General features: G+C 43.1%; 1 protein-coding gene across 1 annotated transcript in view; it reads right to left on the reverse strand.

Annotated features, from left to right (window-relative positions):
- The window catches only part of SPAG16 (sperm associated antigen 16), a 666,429-nt gene that overhangs the window by 617,512 nt on the left and 25,041 nt on the right, over positions 1-23,876 (reverse strand). Inside the window, exons 4-6 of the mRNA XM_069983207.1 lie at positions 20,242-20,369; positions 17,326-17,463; positions 1,764-1,871 (exon numbers count right to left, since the gene is read on the reverse strand). Of these exons, the coding sequence (XP_069839308.1) occupies positions 1,764-1,871; positions 17,326-17,463; positions 20,242-20,369 (374 nt within the window). The remainder of the gene's footprint in view (positions 1-1,763; positions 1,872-17,325; positions 17,464-20,241; positions 20,370-23,876) is intronic.

The following is a 23,876-nucleotide window of genomic DNA, read 5'->3' on the forward strand; positions in this document are numbered from 1 at the left end:
TCCAGATGGGGAGAGTGGCTGCCTCTACTTGGTCGTGCACTCCACCTATGCCACCCAGGTGGTGCAATTATGTTTGCAGGTATAAGACGGATCTTGCATGCCCAGAGCATAGGTGTATTGTACGCCATGGAGAGGCCATGATAAAGTGTAGGGTCTGCCCCGAGCATGAGGCTACCTTATCGTGGTGGGGTGCTTTACACTGTTTGCAAATGGTAACCAAAAGCCTCATTATTCTTGTGGGAATTTTTTTAGCAGTTGGGAGGGCTATTTTCATGTCTGTAGTGGGTCTGTATCTCGCCATTGCGGTGAGCTGTAGCATTTTTCTGTGTTTTTGTGTTTACAATTTCAGCCATAGCAACGCGCTCCTGCCTAGTGTGAATGGTGTTCTAGGAGAGCTGACCAAATTTGTCTTTTTTTCTATACTTCCTGTAGATCCTGCAGATATAACCCCTTTAGACAGAAAGGCCCCAAGTAGTCAGGTATGCCCCCAATAGCTAGGTATGCCTCTTGCAGCCAGCCAGGTATGACACATACAACCAAGTATGCCCACTGCCGTCAGATAAGGCCCTTGTTGCCAGGTATGGCCACTGCAGTAAGGTATGCCACCTGTAACTAGATGCCCCTTTCAGTTAGGTATGCCTCTGGGGTCACATATGCCTTTTGCAGATGGATATGCTCCCTAGCCAGTAATACGCCTGGAGCCAATTATGTCCCCTGCAGTCACATATTTCCTTTTTGCAAGGTATGCCCCTTGCACCCAGATATGTTGCATGGAGCCAGATATGCCTCTTGCAGCAGGATATGCAGCCAGCTGTTCACCTAGCCCGGTAGGCCTCCTGAAACAAGATATGCCCCAAACCAGGTAGTGCCCTTTGCAGCCAGATATGTCCCCTGGAGTCAGAATTGCCCTTTGCAGCCAGCCTGTAGATAGATATGCCACTTTCTGCTAGATGGCCCCTGCAGTCAGTTATACCTCTTGATGCCAGGTATGTCGATATGTCCCCTGCAGCCGGATATGCCACTAGCTAGGAATGTCCACTGCAGTCGGACAGGCCTCTAACAAGGTATGAAGAAAGATGTGCCCCTAGCCAGGTACATCAGCTGACTATGCCTCTTGCAGACACGTATTCCCCAAGACGCTGGATATGCCCCTATCCAGGTATGCCACCATGTAGCCATATATGTCCCTTTGCATCCAGATACCTACCCCCGTAGCCAGATACATGTGCCCTTGCGTCCATATACCCCCCCCCCTCCCGCCCTTGTAGCCAGCTACATGTCAGCTTGCAGCCTTACAAGAAAATACATAGCCCCTTGTAGGTAGATACATTTCTCCTTAAAGCAGAGGAGCGGGGCAGGCACTGAAGCAGTAAGGACGAGGCTGATGGGAGGAGCTAGGGGTGGGTGGCTCGGAGCAGTCACTGAGGACCAATTAGTGACGTTTCTGAGGCTGTGCGCTCACTCCCCTTCCGTTCTCCAGCAGCATCACCAAGCCCCATCCCCTGTACAGAACGGTGAACACTGGTGAGCTGCTGATGAGAAAAGGAAGGTGGGTAGAGTCAGGAGCAGTGGCAACTGGCTTCAGGAGATTGCTGAATGATAGCAATGTCCTGGCGCCAAAAGCAAAATGTATTTATTTTTTACACTTCCCACATATCCCCTGAACCTGCGCCATGTAGCCTCCCCCCATGGTGCGCGTACTGCAGGTTCAGAAACACTGCTTTAGTGGGCCCACATCATAGCATGCATAGCGGTTTTGTTACCTTTTGATGTCATTAATAAGCTTGTTTTTTTCCTGAGCCACACGCTTGTGATGCATCCTGTGGAAATCGCGCTCTTTCTGTAGCTTTACCATCGATTCTTTAGCTTTACTGCAATGGAAACAAAAAATAAATATTTCCAAAGACGCCTCAGAAGGTAGTATAAGAAAAAAAAATAATTATACACCACAAGATATCCTGTACATCAACTTTTTCTTTTTAATATATGAAAACATTTATTGTTTCTAGCTTGTTCAGTTGTAAAAAGAAAGTCCAATAAGACGCCCTTCTTTACTTCCTGTACTATCAGATAAAAGGTTTTGGATTAAAAGGGGTACTTCAGGGAAAAGCTTTTTCCCAGTAATTGAAATACATTTCAAAGTTATACAACTGTAATATGCTTCAATCACTTATATGCCCCCCTTCTCTATCTCCCCCCCCCCTCAACCCCCTACCAGGAAGTGAAGTAAACTCAGTCTTACCTAATGACTATTGACCCCAGGATTTTCTGTGGCAGCCATTTTGTGACAATGACATCATCAAGAGGAAGGCGGGTCTAAGCCCTGTTAGGCCAGCCTCCCTTTGTCAGATGACTCAGGTTGCTCAGCTCTATATGGCTGAGCAAGCTGTAAGCCATCTAACAGTTTTACAGAGTCAGTTAGACATAAGAGGACACAAAGTGCATCATGGGAAAGCCCAAACCAGGAAGCAAAGAAAAAATAAAGACACCAACTGGAGCTTCAGGGACCTGCAAACAGCGGGAAATTCAACAGAGACAAACGGAGGGATGGTAAATGTAAAAACTATGTTTATGATTGATTGTTTGTTTTTGTTTTTTTTTATCAGTGCCGGAGTACCCCTTTAAGCCAATAAGTGTGTGTACATGAGGAGTATCACAATGTCTGCACGTTATATTATTTGTATCAGTTTTCAACAGTTTTCCTCCCTGCAGGCTTCATTTTTAATTGTTTTTGAACTATTGGGTGGAGACTAGCTACTATGATGTCTCCTCTACACTGTGCTCACACAGAAGAGGGAGTTCTGTCCCCCTATATCTCTTCAGCAGCGCTAACAGCTGATTTCAAGGGATTAATGACCAGAGAAGAGGAGATCACATGTTCTGCAGATTGTTTTTTATTTGAAAATACAATGTCAGCTTCTATGGGGAGAGGGAGACAAGAGTGCTTATCGGGGGGAAGGGGTTGTTTTGTTTTACTCTATTGCTAAAAAATTTTTTCCCTTCACTTACCACTGCATCAATGCTTCACTTCCTGGATAAAATGGTGATGTCACGACCCGACTCCCAGAGCTGTGCGGGCTGTGGCTGCTGGAGAGGATGATGGCAGAGGGACATTGAGCATCCGTCTGGCATCATCCTCTCCAGCAGCCACAGCCCGCACAGCTCTGGGAGTCAGATCGTGACATCACCATTTTATCCAGGAAGTGAAGCCTTGATGCAGTAGTCATTGCAGGGAAAAAAAGCACTTCATGTGCATTTCTCGTGATAAGTGTATATTGGAGATTTGTATAACTTTTGGGGGGCAATACAATACCTTATTAAAAAATTTCTGCCAGACTTCTCCTTTAAATAAAAATGTATTGTTTCATAAAACATAAAGTATATATACTTTTATTGGAATCTGAGTTGAGAAGACACCTTTGTCAAGCAACACTTAGAATGGCTCTTAATACCTGAACAATAATATAACGTCCACTATAATCTCTATATTGGGGTACTAAATACCTAACAGATATTTTCGACTGGTAAAACAGCAAATGACAAAATTATCCGAGATGATTAGAAAAGAATCTGAGATGTCAGATAAGACCGACAAAAACACAAGCAAATAACCACAGCAACTTTGTATGTTCTCACAACTGTTATTTGGTGGTTACTTGACTTATATTTTTTTAAAGGTCAGCGGATCTGCGTTCATAGTCACTTCTAACCAATCACAGAGTAAAAGACATCAATTTCCGAAATAAAATGTAAATCTGATTCTTAGTTTTTGTTTTTTTTTTCATTTTTACGATCATGTACAATTTTTTGAGTAACATACTACAATATAGCATAAAAGCAAAGAATACAGCTACCAGTATACGAATACCTACATTTATGTTAAAAAGAAACTAGACTACACAAGGTTTAAGGTTTACATGTTGAAGGGTATTTTTAAAGGGTTAATCAGGATTTATTGATTGATTTTAAACAGATTATGCAGGTGCTAAAAGGAAAAAAAAAAGCCTCTATTTTATCTTTGTTTCTCCAGTCTAAAGGAATCCCCAACCCACTGTACAGCACTTCCAGGAATGTTCCCTCTGCCAATTCGTAGTCGAGGTGGGACACTGCTTCAGCCACTAACTCGCTGAGTGGGCTATTGTTTGTGTCAACCCCAATTCTGGTAGTGCCGCACAGTGTGAACTGGGGCAATCTATTTGACACTTGTCTGAGCGCAGTTGTAAAAATAAATAAATAAAAAGAATCCCAAGATAACCCTAGATAATTTTATGCAGACAATAAAAGAAAACCTAAAAATTCACCTATATTCCTATTCTTACTCAAAGTATTTCTAAAAAAATACTAACCACAAGAACAAAGAGTAATGGTGCGTTTACACAGACAGATTTATCTGACAGATCTTTGAAGCCAAAGCCAGGAACAGACTATAAACAGGGACCAGGTCATAAAGGAAAGACTGGGATCTATCCTCTTTTCAAATCCATTCCTGGCTGTGGCTTCCAAAATCTGTCAGATAAATCTCTCCATGTAAATGCACCCTAACAAGCTGAAATTAGGGAGCAGATCAGAAGCAATGTCAGATATATTAGAGTATTAGATTCCTAGAACAAATTTCAAGCAAATGTGGTTGGTAAATTAAATAATAACTGAACTTAATGCTGGGTTTACACAGAGCGATAATTTGCCCAATGGTACGATTAACGATTGTGAAGTAACATTTTTTTTTTATAATGATAAGCGTTTAGACGGAACGATATATCGTACGGAAAAATCTTTTGGGATCGTTTTGTGATCGCTTAAGCCTATCTCGCACATAGGTTAAATCGGTGAACGACTGTTTACACGGAACGATTGCGAATTTTTCGCGAATGACCAACGACGATTTGAGAACATGTTCAAAGATCAAAATGAACGATTTCTCGCTCGTCGCTTGATTGTTCGCTGCGTTTACACGTACAATTATCATTCGAATTCGCTATTGAGCAAATTCGCACGATAATCGTTCCGTGTAAACGCAGCATAACAATGCCTTGGATAAACACATGATTTGTGTATAGAAAATATACATGGTGGATTTTAAGTTAAAATCCAGTCAAAGTGATTAGTGTATTAAGAAAAATCTCATTGCAGCCAATCAGTACCCTCTTTAGTGTTCCCCATTAGATAGCTGGTCCCAGGCCTGTATGCCTGCTGGAGCCGGTATTCAGAACACACACAACTTTTATTCCAGTGTCAGGGTGTCAATGAGGTAGGGCTTAGAGCATCAGTGCCCTTCCGGTTAGGTAAAAAACATGATGAGACTTACAATTCTTTCCATACTTGTTATTATCTTTTTAGTCTCCTTCCCCGAATCTGAGCCTGCTACTTTGTGCCGAAGACACAAAAAGCTCTGTGTGAGCTGTTCACTTTGTCTCTGCTCTGAACCCCCTCTTCCCCCCTCCCTTCGGAGACTGCTCATGTAAACAGTGTCCTTGGCTGACTATCTCTACACTGTAATGGGGGCAAATCACCAGTGTCACCAGCAGCTTTAATTCAGATTAACCCTCCCGGTATAAGAGTGCAGAAATATTACATATTACATTATATTCTAGGACTACATTACTACACCAGAGCATAAGGACATCGTTTTGATGTGGTATTTTTTGTTCTCTACCAATCCACATGGTTCTCTACTGATGGTAAAATTAGATCTGATGCTGCATAATTGCTAGTAGATCTGAGTTCTAGTCCTGCAGGCTCTGTAATGTCTTTGTGCCATAGATACAACCATACCCTAATTTGACATTAACAAATGCAGAGCAGCTTAACATAAAATTCTATATTTGGGATTCTACACGTGCTAAAAATGATTATTGTTAAGTGTGAGGTTAAAATATTCCTGTGAATGTAACTAATCTAAAGGGTTAACCATACTGTTAACCATGCAGCTGGGCAAGTGTACTTCTTAAACACACTAAGGCTTTCTTCAGGCGCTGTATGAGACCGGCTGTTCCGTGACCTGGCCCGTCTCAGAAAAGATCATCCCAGCTTCTACTGCAGTGCCGGCCGGATGATCTTTAGCGCCGCTGAGTACTGATGTGGGTGCATCCGTGCGCGCCCGCATCAAAACTCTCCTCTGCACACAATGGAGTGTGCGTCCAGGGCCGCACGCTCCATAGTATGCGTGGACATGGTTTTCTGCGGCCGCTATTCATTTAAAACTGAAGTCAGTTTCTCGCGGCGCCGCTAGGGATCCCAGCGGAAGTGTATAGCATGTGTATACACTCCGCCCGGGATTCCCTCAGCCTGCAGCACAACATAAGTATTGCAGGCAGTGGCGGAACTACCGCCGTAGCAACGGTAGCGGTTGCTACGGGGCCCGCCGCGTCAAGGGGCCCGGCCCGGCCAGCTAGTCCTTGTGTCCTGAGTGTGTGTGAGTTCAGTTCCTCCCCGGTTAGGCCACCCGGGGAGAAACTGTCTGGACTCTGTATTTGAACGGGCCCGCACCTACCTGTACGTACGGGGCCCGCCCCGGCATCTGTCCCCGCGGCCGCCTCTCACGTTGCTTAGTTCCTGGGCGAGCCGCCTCCGAAGTCACTGCTGAGCCATCTCCTCCCCCACGTAAGTGCACGCACGCACGCACTCAGGTCCTCTCTGCTGTGCCGTACCGGGGGGGAGGAGGGCGGAGTCACAGGCGCCATTATTGAGGAGGAGGCGGACTGACGGAGAGCAAGTGACTTGTGTGCCCCAGAGGTATCCCTGTTGCTACTGAATAGCTGCCTGTCACTGTGGGGGGAGGTGGGAATGATGATGATGATGGGGCGGGGGGGGGGGGGATGATGATGATGGGGGGGGGGCGGGGGTTGAAATGATTATGATGATGGGGGGCGGGGGTTGGAATGATGATGATGGGGGGGCGGGGGTGGAATGATGATGATGATGATGGGGGGGCGGGGGTTGGAATGATGATGATGATGATGATGGGGAAGGGGTTGGAATGATGATGATGATGGGGGGCGGGGGGTGGAATGATGATGATGGGGGGGCGGGGGCTGGAATTATGATTATGATGATGATGATGGGGGGGGGGGGGAATAATGATGATGATTATGATCCCAGGCCCTAATAAGATGCAGGCCAAAATCATAATCATAATCATAAAATCATAATAATGGGGGGGGGGGGTTTGATGATGATCGCCAATAATATGCAGGCCACATTCTCTGTGTGTGTGTCGTGGGGGGGCCAATGTGAAAGTTTGCTATGGGGCCCTGCCATTTCTAGTTACGCCCCTGATTGCAGAAATCATGGCCGTTGTAACAAAGGCAGTGATTACCGCGGAACTAACATTGTGTGAACATAGCCTAACTATGTAAAATCTATAGATTTACCTATAACTTTGCAGAGTTTCAGAGTTAGCAAAACATATACTGCATGGATATATTATGTTTACTTTCATGGTTTTCTAAATATGTAAAAGTACCCAAATCCCCCCCCCACACACACACACACAACAACTAAGACACATATATATCTTCAGTATATGTGGCATATTCATGGAGGTCACAAGGAAAGAAAATGAGAGGTCCCTAAACTTTCAACATAACCCTTCCAGCAGATTTACATAGACCTCTGCTATAACCCATAAACATGAATTTGGGCTGAAATGATATATGTTTAACTTTTATAATGCTGGATTTTATTGACAAGTACTTGTGTAGCATATTATGCAGTATACAATCATACAACAGTCTTTCCAAACACCTTTGTTATTTTTAACTCATGACGTCATAAAGGTATGACATGAGAATTGGTGAGAGTTCTAGCAGTGAGAGGAGAGGTATGGAAAACCTAAATATCACTCAAATTAGCTCTGAGGTATACACCTGTATGTTCTCTATCCTAATAAGGTAAATACAGTCTGTTTCTTCTATTATTAATATGAAATCAATTGAAAAAGAATATAAATAAATGTTTTGACTAATGCTGCGTTACACGGAACGATTATCGTGCGAATTCGCACAATAACGATCTAATTCGAACGATAATCATACGTGTAAACGCTGCGAACGATCAAACGACGAACGAGAAATCGTTCATTTTGATCTTACAAGATGTTCTAAAATCGTCGTTCGTAAAAAATTCGCATATTGTTCCGTGTAAACAGTCGTTCACCGATTTTTCCTATGTGCGAGATAGGCTTAAGCGATCACAAAACGAATTTTCCGTACAATATATCGTACCGTCTAAACGCTGATCGTTATGAAAAAAAAAAATCGTTACTCAGACATTGTTAATCTTATGATCGGGCGAATTATTGTTCCGTGTAAACGCTGCATAATATAAAAAAAAATCAGTGGATCACTTCCAGCAACCTAAATCTTTGATAACAAATATATGATAATTTATTATAATTTCTACATGATCTTTGCTCCCATCAGGGCTGTGGAGTTGGTAAGCCGCAGCTCCGACTCCTGAATTTTAATCAGGACCGACTCCGACTCCTGCTCCTTCATAAATCACCACTCATATACAGGGGAGTTATTTATCACACTGGTTCAGCAGCTTCTCCCTAATGTCCTACATGATCCTGGGGCGACTTCAGAGGGAATAAGGAAAGATATAAAGCAGCTTCTCCTGTGTGTGCAGTGGATGAAGCCAGCCATCCTCCATGTCCTGAACTACTCACAACTAGACTAGATGGAGTAGGTGGTCTTTTCCTGCTAACAATCTTCTAGGTTTCTAATTAAATATTCACCATACACACAGAAACACTGCCAGATCCCTGTAATATAAATGTCAGCCATAGTGATATAGAGGGGGTGACACATAGTGGTATAGAGAAGTCACACATAGAGATATAGAGGGGTCACTGTGGGTGTGGGGGCACGCCATAGCGCGCACACACACACACACAGCCTGCTGCAGCCATAGCACACACACAGCCTGCTGCAGCCATAGCATACACACAGCCTGCTGCAGCCATAGCATACACACACACACACACACTCACAGCTGCAGCCATAGTGCACACACACACACACACAAACAGCCAGCTGCAGCCATAGCGTGTGCACACACACACACACACACACACAGCTGCAGCCATAGAACACTGAAGAAAACCACCACACTGAGGACAGAGGTTACTGCTGCACTACTTATGTCTTCTCCTACTCCTCTATATTACACAGGATATCATTATATTACACTGCTGCTCATATACACAGGGCAGTCTTACCCATTGGGCATGGTAGGCGGCTGCCCGGGGACCTTTGCGTCCTAGGGGGCCCCTGCCCGCTGTGACAGTGGGCAGGGGCCCCCTAGGACGCAAAGGTCCCCGGGCAGCTGCCTACCATGCGCAATGGGTAAGACGGCCCTGCCCTGCGCACCCCCTCTTCCCCTTTTCTCTCTCTTGCGACCGCAAGCACTTTTTTGCTTGCGGTCGCAAGAGGAAATCCAGCCCCCGGCTGATGCATCGTTCCCTGGGGGATTCCCAGGGAGCGCACGCATCAGGAACCTTAGTGCGCGTCGCTGTGACTTCCTGTACCAGAAGTCCCGGCCCGGGTGCACACTGAGCTTCCGGATGTGTGCGCTCCCTGAGAATGCCCAAGGGAGCGACGCATCAGCCGGGGGCAGAAGAGGAGAAGACGCAGCGACAGGGGAGCGCTTGTTAGGTGAGTTGTGTGTTTGTTTGTTTTTTAATCTGCTGTGCAGCGGGGAGTGATCTATAAGGGAGAAATAAGGGGGAGCCTTCTATACGGGGGGGGGGGGGGAGCCATTTATAAGTGGGGAATACAGGGGGAGCCATCTATAACGGGAGAATACAGGGGGGAGCCATCTATAAGGGAAAAATACAGGGGGGAGCCATCTATAAGGGAAGAATACAGGGGGAGCCATCTATAAGGGGGTAATACAGATGTGCAGTGTGTATAGAGATGAGAATGGTGACAGAGTGAGGAGCCGAATACTGTATGTCTGTCTGGCTCGGAGAAGTTCTCATAACGGCCCAGGGCAAATGGAGAAGAAGATGAAAAGTGAAGAACTCCGTTCAGAGAAGACATCCCCTGTGGGTCACTTGATGTATCTGCACTGTAATGTATATGGTGTACAGAACCTGTGTAGAGCTGGGTACCTCTATATGACTGGATGAGGTGATAGTGATCTGTGTACAGTGGATTAGTCATTAGCAGCGGTGGTAATATTTGTTGCTTGTTATCTGGCATATATATATATATATATATATATATATAGAGAAGGGCAAAACAACATGTCTCATATAGACAGAGGGGCAACAACATGACTATTATATTATATATTAACCATGTTGTCTCCCTGTATACAGGGAAACAACATGGTTCTCATATATAATAGTCATGTTGTTGCCCCTCTGTATATATGAGACATATTGCACTGGTGTGACAATAAACCCTGCAGCTTGCTGTTGGAAGTGCTGTCTCCATTGCGTTTATTGGATACTTTGAAGCCAACCTGGTCTGGTTTGGGGAGTCATGCACGCACGGTTATTTTTTGTTTTTGTGCTGCTGAGAGACTGTGTTGTGGGGGGCTGGGCAAATCGCACCTCTGCCCAGGGGCCCATAATGCTGTTAAGACGGCCCTGCATATACAATCATCCAGCATCCAGGAAGAGAACAGCACAGATCTCCCCCACACAATGGACTCTTCCAGCTCAGAAACAAACTGCCAAATAGTGACCGACAACTTACCCTCGACCACCCTTATCTAATAGGGCCATTAGAATGTTGTTCATAATATATATTGCTGAGCAAAACTTATAAAATTCATATCAAAACTCGATTTTAAATTGTTCTAAGATTTATTTTTAAAGCTGGAGTCGTAGTAGGTACAATTTTTCTGATTCAAACTCAGACTCCAGCCAAAACTAGTTCCGACTCCGATTTGATTATTATGTTTTCCTTTAATGTCTAAGTGTTATCTATGTATTAGGATCTCCATTCCAGGAACATATATTACACCTGTGACTTTTCTTCTGCAGGTGGACAACAAGAAGAAAGAATATGCAAGGAGACAGACGTTCCCCTCAAAAGCAGGAATAGAAAAGCAGGACAGGTAATTAATAGAATTATTACTTACTGATAACTGTCAGGCTCTTGGTTTAGACCTGCATAGGTGTGAGAATATGTTCCTGGCCCATGTTGATTGTAATGACAAATATCTTCTATGGACACCTAATATGTTAACACTGACATTAGGTAGGAAGAGATACATGGCACCTTTGCAACTTCTCTCCATTCATTATAGGGTAATATTTCATGGTTGCCTTAAGAAATGTAGTAAAATGAGGCCTCTGAACTGTCCCATAGAGTATGATGCACAGTGCAAGCCCTGTGTAGTATGAGCAGGCCTCTGTGCTGGCCAATGCAGTATAACGCAAAGTTTAAGCCCTGTGTAGCATAAGCAGGCCTCTGTATTGTCCCAAAGAGTACAAGGCACAGTGCAACCCCTGTGTAGTATAAGCAAGTCTCTGTGCTGGGCCATAGAGTATTATGCATAGTGCAACCCCTGTTATTTGATCAGTATGCTTATGCTTTCCTTAGTTTCTGAAATATGTATTTAGAGTGTTGTTATCTATGTATCAGGATCTCCATTCAAGAAACATATCACTCCTAAGACGTGTCTACTGCAGGTGGACAACAAGAAGAAAGAATATGCAAGGAGAAAGACATTCCCCTCACAAGCAGGAAGAAAAATGCAAGACAGGTAATTAATAGATTTATTACTTACTGATTAGCGTCAGGCTAGACTCTTGGTCTAGACCTGCACATGAGTGATAATATGTTTCTGGCCCATGTAGATATAAGTTCTGTAATGGCATTTATTTTCTATTGACACCTAATATGATAACACTGTCATTTGTGTGTGTGTGTGTGTGTGTGTGTGTGTGGGGGGGGGGGGACATGGCACCTTTGCCGATTCTATTCATTCATGATAGGGTAATATTACATGGTTGCCTTTAGAAATGAAGCATAATCAGGCCTCTGTGCTGGTCCATACAATATTACCCACAGTGCAAGCCCTGTGAAGTATAAGCAGGCCTCTGTGCTGGCCCAAAAAGAGTATTATACACGGTGCAACCTCTATGTAATATAAGCAGGCCTCTGTGCTGGGTCATAGAGTATTACGCACAATGCAAGCCCTGTGTAATATAAGCAGGCCTCTGTGCTAGGTCATAGAGTATTACGCACAATGCAAGCCCTGTGTAGTATAAGCAGGCCTCTGTGCTGGTCCAAAGAGTATTAAACGTAGTGCAAGTCCAGTGTAGCATAAGCAGGCCACTGTGCTGTATTATAGAGTATTACGCATAGTGCAACCTATAAGTAATATAAGCAGGCCTCTTTGCTGTACCATAGAGTATTATATGCAGAGTGCAACCGCTGTGGATGCAGCCCTAAGGCTACCTGGAAAATATGAATACAGCCATAGGCATATAAGCTTTACTCAGCTTGACCGAAAGGGGTCCCCAAATTTGTGTGAATGGGTTGAGCGAGATGAGAGCCAGAGAGACCACCTTCTAGAAACTTCCTAGATGTCATGGCTTGGTTTTAGGCCTCACTCCCATCAGTTTTTCTTGTGGGACCTCAGAAATCAGTATCAGCATTGTCCTTGAGTAACAGCAAATCATCAGTTTTTGCAGATCCGCAAAAACAATATATGGGTAATAAATGGCTTGCTAGGCAATGTTTCAGTAAAAAGTGGACAGCAAATGTATTCACCAATGTGTGGATGCAGAGGCGGACAAAGACTGCAAAGGGCCCCTGTGCAAAAAATGTGTTTGGGGCCCCATAACCTATTTGTATCTCCACCTTTCTGCCTTAAAGGCATACACATATGTACGCCCGCGTATCTGGTACATGTGTACTGGTGTTTTGGGAGGGCCCTACAGTGCAGCACAGATGCCAGGGCCCACTAAAGAACTGTACTGTAGTCTGTGCAGGCCCCAGTGTGGGACTGGTGTACCTGTGGCCCACTAATAGAACTGATCATGGGGGGCCCCCAAATAAAGAACCCATCAGAAGCAACATGCTGACCTGGTCCCAACCTGTACTGATGTATCTGTGACCACAACTCCCTGAATAACAACAACTACAAGTCTCAGAATTCCTTACACTTATGAAGCTCTCAGAGAATGCTTGGAGTTGTAGTTTCAGAGAGGAAAACCCCTTGAGTTGTCTGCTGCTGTTGCTCCTCTTCACAGTCCTGTCCCTGGCAGCCATAACCCTGCCGGATCCCTCCAGCCTTTGTCACCACATCCTGTACCTGGCAGCCATAACCCTGCAGGATCCCTCCATCCCCTGTCACAACATGCTCTCTCTCCTCCTTACACAAGGTATGCCGAACAGTGGAGTACAGGAGGGGGAGGGGCTGTCAGCTGCAGCAGTGTGCAGGAGGAGAGAAGAGAACCAGCCCTGACCGGGCACAGCATCCAGTGACTAAGTGGGCCCCACAGGAGCAGGGGGTCCACACTTCCAGAGTGCTGATGCCACCTGGGGGTCCACTACAGACATGTGCCATACTGACCTGACACTTTCGAGTCTGAGCCTGGCGGGACCCTCCGTTGGCCTGGGCACCTGTGCAGCTGAACAGGCTGCACAAGTGATAAGTCCACCTCTGTGTGGATGAACACACTGAAACCAATCACTTTTTCTAGGCTGTAAATTTCGGATTCTAATTTATGGACAAAGAAAAAAACTTAAGGGTCGATTACGCCTTCGCCTACATTTACATGTCTGTAGGGCCGTGGACCTGCAGCTACAGACAGCAGTATAGATGTGCGTTCGTAACTGTCCACAACGCATGGACTCAGTCATTAGTGAATGGTGATCTGTCAGTCTTTTTTGCAGCACGGATCATGGCCCTGTAACATGTACAGGTGTTTGAATAGGACAATTCAAATGAATGAGTCTTTAGTCTGTTTGCAATTGCAGAAAGATTTTACGGCTGTGTGAATGAGGCCTTAAATGGAAATAGTCAGCAGGTTAGAAGCATCAAACCTACTGATACGTCCAACAGGGCTCTGAGGATGAAGGCAAGCTTCTTACCTCGATCCTCTGCAGCATTTTCAGATAGTTTGTATAGTAAACCATCTGTTAATGATGTGGTTTGATGAAGGGGCAGGCTGGCTGGATCGGTGCACTGAGGGAGGGGGTACTGCCGTCAGTGCACCAAACCGCTTCATTAACTTATGAATTAGGCTTCAAGCTTTGTGAAAAAGAGGCAGAGGATGAAAGTAAGAAACTTGCCTTCATCGTCAGGGCCCCATGCCCTATAGAGACATATCAGCAGGTTACATTCTTCTAGACTGCTCATAGTTTCCCTTTTAATTTCAATTTTTTTCTTAAAAACACTGCAATGCCTCAAAGTGAAGCCTAGTAGTAAATATACTGAAAGACACCCCCACACCTTTAAGTCTGCAGCGTGTCAATTTTTGTTGTGGAAATGCTTTAAGTGTATTGCAGATTGTCCTCATTGACTTTAACGTGGAAGTCAAAATCCACATAAGATTTGCAATTAAATGTTTTATTTGGGGGCTTTGCTGTTTAAGCTCTCTGTATTGGTAGAAAAGTCTACAACTAGAGTTTAACAGATATATTTTTCTTCCTATTTATATAATCCACAGAGATTTTCGGCTGTGAATTTCCCTATGAAAACACTGTGCATTCCCCCCACATGTGGATGTACCGCTCATTTCCCCAGTGGCAGTGCTGCCTAGGAATTGAATGCCTCCACAGATTATAGTGTAGCTCATCCCTGGAGCTGCTGGCAACAGGACACCTTGTGATCTGCTTATTGTCACAGGACCCCAAGCGCAAAAATGGACTGCCAAAGAAAAAAAAAACAAAGGTATATTTCTGCAATTCAGGATGCTGCATTTCCATTACAACACTCTAAAGACGTAGGTTACACTTTATTAAAAGTAATAAATATTCCCCCATGAAAATAAAATATTGAAGGCAGCAAAACTTTATGAATATTTCATTGCTGCCGCCATAGTAGAGAATTTTTTCCTGTGATATTACGTTTAAAAAAGCTTGAAACTGGATATCTCCATGAGAAAGCTAATGAGAAGTTATTTTTCTATATTAAGTAATGGGTTTTTCCAAAAGCCACACAAACTTGAGTAGAGAGCAATCATATTCCGACCATCTCTCCTTCTAATCCATTAATTTGCCGGCTTCATTTCTCTCGCAATGCCATTTCATTTCTTTCCAACACAAAAGAAGGTGCAGGTCCGGGCTGCTGCAGTAGGTGTTTTTTCAGTTACAGATTAAATAATACGATACCAAGGCAGCAGGTTGTGAAATGGCATTTGACATTCTCCAAGGAACGAACCGTGTTACTCACACACATAGCAGGGTGTTCGTCATGCCAGCTGCTGCTGTCGCACTTAAAGTGCCTTGATGTATGTTCTTTTAAGGTCACATAATACAAAGCACATGTTTATCACCCTAATATCGCTTTTACTGCTTAGATACAATAAGTGCTGAAAAAATATGCTTGAAAACCACCAGTGGGAGCACTATGTGTATGAGAACGCAATACATTTCTAAGTTATCACACACTGGCCTGAGATGCTCATGGTCTCAAAGTCCGCGAGGCTTATCATAAAATGAACAATCTAAGTAAATGTATTAGGGAAAAAATGTTATCTATTTATTTACATACATATATGCATACGCACACAAAGACATTAATTCCACCTCTGACGGTGCTCTGCTGCACCAACACCCCATCAGCTGGATTCATGGATTGGATGGAGATCAATGACCTTTGGACACCCATGACTGCTGCCAGTCCACCAGTCCTAACCAGTACATACAAGAAGAAAATCACCAAAGTACCTGATGTTTCGGATATATCTTGAGTCATCACAGCCATATGGATTAGGACAATGGCTGCCATGAGGCGAGATTAGTGAGGGATGACATGTTCCATAGAGTAGACATAAATCATACTACTATCTTGCACCTTCTACCACACATTCTCATTCTGTATTCTTGGCTACACTAACCTCATGACCTGCAAATAATGACTAGGTACAGATATGGAATAAGAGGCATTGAGGTCAAGGAATGCAATTTGGTAACTTATTATATAGACGTATACAAAACACTTAGCTGGTACGGTTATACGTTACAGATTTTCTGCACACAAAACAGCAAACTAATTTCTACAATTTGTTGTGCAATAAGTGATAATCTCTACACTGGCAGCTGCTAAGAACAATATTCCAATTCCCTTCCATTGTTCTAAGATAATCTCCACGGCTGCAGGGGCTTTCATACTCTTCGCTGGTGTCAGGGTCGGTATTGATTATTGATCAAAGATTATAGATTATGATTATAGAGAAACATTTCAATTTGTTATGAGTCTTAATAGTTAATTCAGATATGTTTCAGCTCCAGACAGCCAGCTTATGCTAAAACTGCAAGACCGGACCTCCAGAACTTCCTCTTTCTGGATGACTAAAGGAGAATCTTGACAGCTTGCCACTGGTACCCTAAAAATTTGTTAGCAGAATACAGTCTATTCATGTCATCTGAATTCTTGAGGCGTCATTCGGTCTGCCTTCACTTATGTGGCAAAGATATTGCTCACGTGACATCTGGCACATGCACAGTAATGCCAAGTGAACAGGCCTTTATCCGCAGGATGACGCCAGGTAGCACATATTAGGGTCCTATTACACGGAGCGTTTTTCAACGATTAACGACTGGAGATAAACGATCGCAAACGAGATGTTTATCATTAACCTGAAATCATTCACCATATTACACAGAATGAAAGTCGTTAAATACGATCGTTATTATGATGGTTTTTTCCTTCTGCTCTCAGGAAAACAACGGGCAAAGTGCTATTACACTGAACGATTAGTGAAAAAGTGCAAAACTTGAGCAAAGGAACGTGGAATTACAGCGAGCTATTAACAAACGATTAACGATAATTTTAGGTCCAGATCTAAATCATCGATCAACGACATACAAACGATTTTTCGATCGTTGTCTGCAATAACACAGAACAATTATCATTTAAATTAGAAGATTTAACGATTTTTTGCACATTAATCGTTCCGTGTAATAAGGCCCTTACTCTATAACTCAATTAGCATTGTGTAGTGCATTATGGTGGCATTTTTGGGGGTTGAAATGTGATGACTGGTTCCTTTTAAATATCTTCCAACATTTATGGGCAGGTGTGCACTTTTTCTTAAAAAAGCAAAAAGATACATTTCTCAAAAGTACATGCTCAACCTTTAATGAGGAACAGGTTGTATGTGACTACCTTAGATAAATAAATGGTTTGTACCTTGCAGCCAGTTTGTACGTCTCCACTTCTTTCTTTAAACTCTTTATCTCGGAGTCTAGCATCTGGTTGTGAGCATAAACATCTGGGACAAAACCAACAGCTTCTGGCTGCAGGAGGCCTTTCTGCATCATTTCATACCTGGGAGGAATGACAAGTAACTAATTATTCTCTGTGACAATTAAACAATTGTTATGGGCATAAGCACACACATTCTCTAAAATATTAACCAGTTGTTACCATACTATGAACTCTAGTGATCTTAAAAAGGCATTCCTATATCATAAAGTGTTGTCCTGTCACTAGGATATGCCATTGCTTTACGGCTGGGTTCACACACAGTATATTTCAGGCAGTATTTGGTCCGCATATCAGGTCCTCATAGCAACCAAAACCAGGAGTGGATTGAAAACACAGAAAGCCTCTGTTCACTTAATGTTGTAATTGAGTGGATGGCCGTCATTTAATGGAAAATATTTGCTGTTATTTTAAAACAACGGCTGTTATATATAAATAATGGCAGTTATTTACTGTTATATGGGGGCCATCCACTCAATTTAAAGCGTAACTGTCATGGTTTTTTTTATTGCAGAAATCAGTAGTATAAGCGATTTTAAGAAACTCTGTAATAGGTTTTATCAGCCAAAAAAGCCTCCTTCTGTACTCAAGAAGCAGTTTCCCAGCCTCCCCTGACTTCTTATCTGTGCATTATCAGGCAAACACGTCTTCATTACAGAGAAGCCAGTGAAGACGGGTTCTGCTCTCTCCATTGTAAGCCTATGAAGGGGGGAGGGGCTGAGGGAGATGAGGGAGCAGGAAGAGGTGACATGAAGGTCAGCTGTTTGTAGACTCTCTGGGCACTTAAACCGCAGGATTCTGGTTTCAGAAAGGTCAGTGCTTATCTATGAACTTACTGAGAGAAGATTGCAGGGTGTTGTGCTTTGCAGAAATCCTCGTTGCTCAGTCACTCCTAACAGCCCCTCCCCTCTCCATAGCCACATAATGGAGACAGAAATTCTGCTTCATTTGATGTGAGGGGGGAGGCTGGGAGATTGCTTTTTCAGTACAGAAGGAAACTCTTTAAGTACATAAAACCTATTACAGAGTTTCTTAAAATAGCTTGTACTGTTGATATTTAATGCTTTCAGAAAAATGACCCTGAAATGACAGTTACGCTTTAAACATTGTGTGAACAGAGCCTTTCTGTGTTTTTAATCCACTCCTGGTTTTGGTTGCCATGAGGACCTGACATGAGGACCAAATACTGCCTGAAATATACTGTGTGTGAACCCAGCCTAGGACTGTGAGGGTCCAACCCATGGGACTACCTCTGACCATGAGAATGAAGATGGCTTCTGCATTGACTTCACGTTTTTTTTTCCCTACAGAGTGACCCTAATAGCACAACCACAGTGCTAGAGCTGCTTCTACATTCGGTGGGCACAGTAAGGACAGGATTCACTGGTGGGTTCAGGCTCTGATAAGATAATAGGGCCCTGTTAAGTTTATAAGGCAAGTGTGCAATGACTGTTTAGTATAGGTGGTAGTGGGCCCTCAGTCTTACCTTCCCTTGAGCATTCAAGGTAGTTCAGACCTACTGTATCCTGGGTAAAGATTGCTGCCAATCATAAATGAATAGTACTGTATATCCTAATGAAACATTACTTTATGGGATGGGAAAACCACTAATGTATGACTGTCTACTACATTTGACACCAAACAGTTACTGATGTATCTACAGACTAGGAGAGACTTTCTCCTAAATTGGTGGATCTATGCACATCCTGAATTGGGAGACTGCAGAAAGATTATTACAATAAGCTGGAGATTTCCATGGGAATGTTAATCCAAAATTTTTGGTCTGCACATCTGCCAGCTAAAAATACATTCTATTTTAGCCTGTATTTCACCTATACAGCAAGAGTGGAAGTCATATAGACTTTCCTTCTGTATAAATAGAACCCAATCCATGGACCCCCATTGTGTGATGGGAAAGTCAATTCAAAGGGGAACTTCAGTAGCTTCATGCAAACAAACCTGCCGATAGCCCCCTTTCGGCTCTTTACCTGATGCTTACAGAGCTGTTTCGGAGCATTTTGATGCGCAGCACATGCAAATGAGGTCCTTAGGAGCACCAGCCCCACAAAGCACCCCCCTGGGCCCACACGCCGCCTCCTGTGCATGTTCATATATGTTTGATTATACCGGTCTCAGATGCGTCTTCCTGCATATGCGTGTCAGAGACCAGTATAATCATGCATACTGAAGAACTGAATGGGGATATCAACAGGTTTGTTTGCATTAACCTGCTGATAGTTCCACTTTTTATATTTATATTAATAATTCTATGCAATTCTTCAGTGTGATCAATGTGAAATAAAGTTAAAATTTAGCAAATATGTTGGCCTCATTGGAAGTTATATACATGTTCCTCCTGTTTTTCTTTACAGATATTATATATGAATGAGATGTTCTTGCAAGCCTGTGATCCGACTCTTGTAAATGCCACTGGCAAATTATCCAAGGGCAGCGATCCATGTTCCCTCTGGCATGAGGCATCTGTTTCCATTGGAACCATGCACTGTGCTAGTAACACAGCACCATCTCACGCAGATTCTACGCTAGATGTCTGCCAATTCTAAAGAAGATAAAGCGACAGAAAATGCATTTATTTTCTCGCTGTACAGGTTCTATGCTATAACCTATACTATATCTTGTAAGCAAAATATTTGGTCTTTGAAGAGTTTCTCATGCAGCCATTTCATGTTTCCAGGTACCAACCAATATTTTCATCATTATTTTTTGTACCTTCCAGACCTAGAGTTCAGTAATAATGACAATGTAATGGTGGGTCTTAAACAATTTCTCTGGCTTTTAGGACCTTCAGATGTTACGGATCTACAGTAGTATTAAACTTACCATTCTGTTTGAAAGCATTCCAAGGTTTTCATCATGCCCATTTTAATCAGAAAATTGCGAAGAAAATCATCCACTACTTCAGGCCTGTGAGAGACAGGTCGCTGGGAGGAAAGAGGTGAACTTTGAGACTGCAAAAGTAAAAAGAAATATATATTAACTACTATAGACAGAAAATAAAGGGATCTATAAGAATGAATACATCATCTTCCAGACAACCTAGAATAGGAATTCACACTGTGTCTGGAAGATGGTTTTGTGCAGCAACTTTTAAATACCAATGTACAGATATTATATGCATGAGCGTTACATCCTGGGAATATTGAACAATACACTACAGAGGCCCTTTCTACATTACAAAAGACATGCTCCATTGAACGTTGCAGTCTATGTTTGTGCAGATGTATGCTCACGGACCTTGCAAAGTAATTTAAAAGCCCAATGGGACCCGAAGAGACATGGACTGATGAGGGTCACCTCATTCTAGTCATAGGTGGGCACCTGGATCTATTATTAATAGAGTTTTCTGATTTGTCACTGTGACAGCAAATGCCCCTTATTAGTCACTCAGACTATACGCTTTCATCAGAATTGTAAATGTGCCACCAGAAAGTGCAGTTCTGTGTGGACTCTCGCAGTTTAGGCAAAATATACAATACCAGATACTAAGCTCATATGGATAAAGACTGCCCATTCTCGCACATTAAAAAAAGCCTATTCCTGTATGTTCCTCTACTACATTTATACTCATCAGTAGTCGAATTTCATACCGCCTATAACCGTCTCAATAAGTCTCCAGCAACTTTCATCATCCCATATAAGTTTTACTAGTTAATAACTGCCTGTTTAACTGGGCAATTCTGTAATAATGGAAATGCTCATAAAACATTAAGATGATTGTCTCCTATACATTTTTATAAAATCTCTAAATAGCAATGTAGCCAATAAGACAACGGCAGTGAACAGACTGCACTAAATGCAAAAAAAAGCCATCTGCTCAATGGCGACTTTATTGGTTTTCGTGCAAGACTGCAATCTGCACTTAAAGTGAAACAATCAACACCATTGTGCAGATATAGGCAAAAAAGACTAATTTGGTCAGCTCTCCTAGAACAACATTCACACTAGGCAGGAGCATGTTACTATGGCTGAAATTTCAAACACACAAAGAATGCAACAGCTCAACGCAATGGCAACATACAGACCCAATACCGATATGAAAATCGCTAAAAGCAGCCCCCTAACTGCTAAAAATATCTCCATAAAATAGGGGTGCGAGTCCTTCCACAGACACGCTGTTTGACACTGAGACAGGCAGAATTCTGCTGAATTTGCTCAGTGTGAACATACCCTAAGGGACATATCATAGCACTAGACAGCCTGTAATCTGAAATCCCCATAAGCCTTCCTCTTTCGGTTATCAAATTACCAACAAATGTATTGTCAGGTGATTCTAATGTCATGCCAAGGGGACAACATTAGATGGAAAAGAATGGTGGTTTCCCACTTTACTAGTGATGAGTTTACATGTAGTGATAAGCGAGCATGCTCGTTCGAGCTTGGTACTCGATTGAGTATTAGGGTACTCGATGGTACTAGTTACTCGGACGAGCATCTCGCGATACTCGAGGAAATCTCATCATCCGTTTCCTGTAAGTTTGGGCGCTATTTCTCAGCCAATAAAAATGCAGGAGACTCTTTGGTACATCCTGCGATGACGTGGGACCCATACATGTCGATAGCAGCGATTGGTTGGCCAGATCAGATGACCCTGCCATATAAAAAGTGCAGCCGGCAGTACTCGCTTCAGACGCATGCTGTGAGAGATTAGGGACAGAGCTGCTGCTTCTCAGGGAGAGTGTCAGTGTAGGATTTAGCGTTCCAGTAGGCAGGGAATACTAGCAATACAAACAAACAGCCCTTTTCAGGGCTTCAAATTGTTTTAATAGTATTTAATTGTATTGCTACAGACTGCTGGCTGGCTGCCTTCAGACCAATAAATGCCAGAAAGTTAGACAGATTTTTTGAATAATGATAAATTACTAAAGCACTGATTTAAAAAAAAAAAAAAAAAAAAGCGTTCAGATTCAGGATGCCTATAGTGGTCAAGCAGACAGACAGGCATTCATTTGATAATATAGATGTCAAAAGTGTGAATACTGTCCCGGCTAAAAGGTGTAAAATGTCCAAAACTCCAGGCAGCAAAAGAGTTATCCACTCCCCTTTAACACCAAAGTTGTGCCCCTGAAACCTAGCATGTAAGCCTTGCTAGATCTCCACCATATGCAGTTTCTTAACATGCCTTCTGTTAGACAGATTCAATTTGCAGCCTCCGGGAAAACATATTCCAGCACTTGACCTTAAAGCTATAGAGGACTAGAGTTTCTAGAAGACCATGATTTTTTTTATATCGTGGAGGCTACAGGCTGTCACAAACAGATACCAGCCTGTAAATAGGCAACAGTGAGGTTAGGTCACTCTGAGCGAGGCAGCCCGATTCTACTTGTAATGTGAGGGGTGGTTCTCAATACATCACTTCTTGGCTGTGCACCCAACCCAGAAACAGGTAATCTGCAAATCATGTAGCAACAAAATAGTAATGAACATGCAATAATATTAGACGCAATAGATTTTCGGTCAGGGCTACGCAGATATGGAAAGGTTATCTGCCCCTTTTAAACAGCACATCATTTTAGACCCCAGCAATATTTCAAAAGAAGGGGGTGTCACGCTCCAGTGAGCACTATGCCCCTTTGGCTACTGTCAGCTTCTCTTTCTACGTTTGTGAATGTAGATGACGGCTACTACATTCCTATTGATTTCAGTGGGACAGAAATGCCCCATGAGCTTCACACATGAAAATAGCAAAACTAAGTCAGGCAGAAAAAGATGAAAGTTGAAGGGGCATGGCGCTAACAAGACAAGTGTATCCCCTTAGACCTAGAAATCAGTATCTTAATGACATGTCAGATGATGTTCAAATGGTATACACACCCATCAAATGCTGCTAAGGTCAGACACAGGTCTGTTCAGGTCACCCTGTATGAGATGGGAGCAGTTTAGATAGAGAATACACTGGAGAACTACAGATGATGAAATGTCTTACTGTATTAGCTGGTATACCTTCAAAAGGTATGTACACTTTAAATGGCCATTCAACTCAAACTCTATCAATGCTCTCTGTAATCCACAATATTATAGAGAGAGGTCGACATATCCTCCAGTGGGATTAGGGTATGTGCACACTGAGTAATTCTGATGGAAACTCCGTCGCGGAATTCTTAGCTCACGCCCGCTCGTGGACTGCAGTGGGCGCACGCCTCTCCATCCGTGTCACAGACTCCATTCTATGCACGTGCGGATTCTTTCATCCGTCAAAAGAATGATTAAGTTCATTCTTTGGATGGAGGGCGGAATGGAGTCTATGACACAGGCAGAGACGCACGCCCCACCCGCAGTCTGCGAGCGGGCGTGAACTGAGAATTCCGGGACGGAGTGTCCATCAAATTTACTCAGTGTGCACACACCCTTACATAGTGAACATGGGTGCAGAACAGGGTTTTTTTATTATTTTCCCTTATCTCACATATCTTCACTCATCACATGGATGCACAGTATAGGCTCATTTTCAAGGGAAC

The sequence above is a fragment of the Dendropsophus ebraccatus genome, chromosome 9, assembly GCF_027789765.1.
Source record: "Dendropsophus ebraccatus isolate aDenEbr1 chromosome 9, aDenEbr1.pat, whole genome shotgun sequence".
Lineage (NCBI taxonomy): Eukaryota > Metazoa > Chordata > Amphibia > Anura > Hylidae > Dendropsophus > Dendropsophus ebraccatus.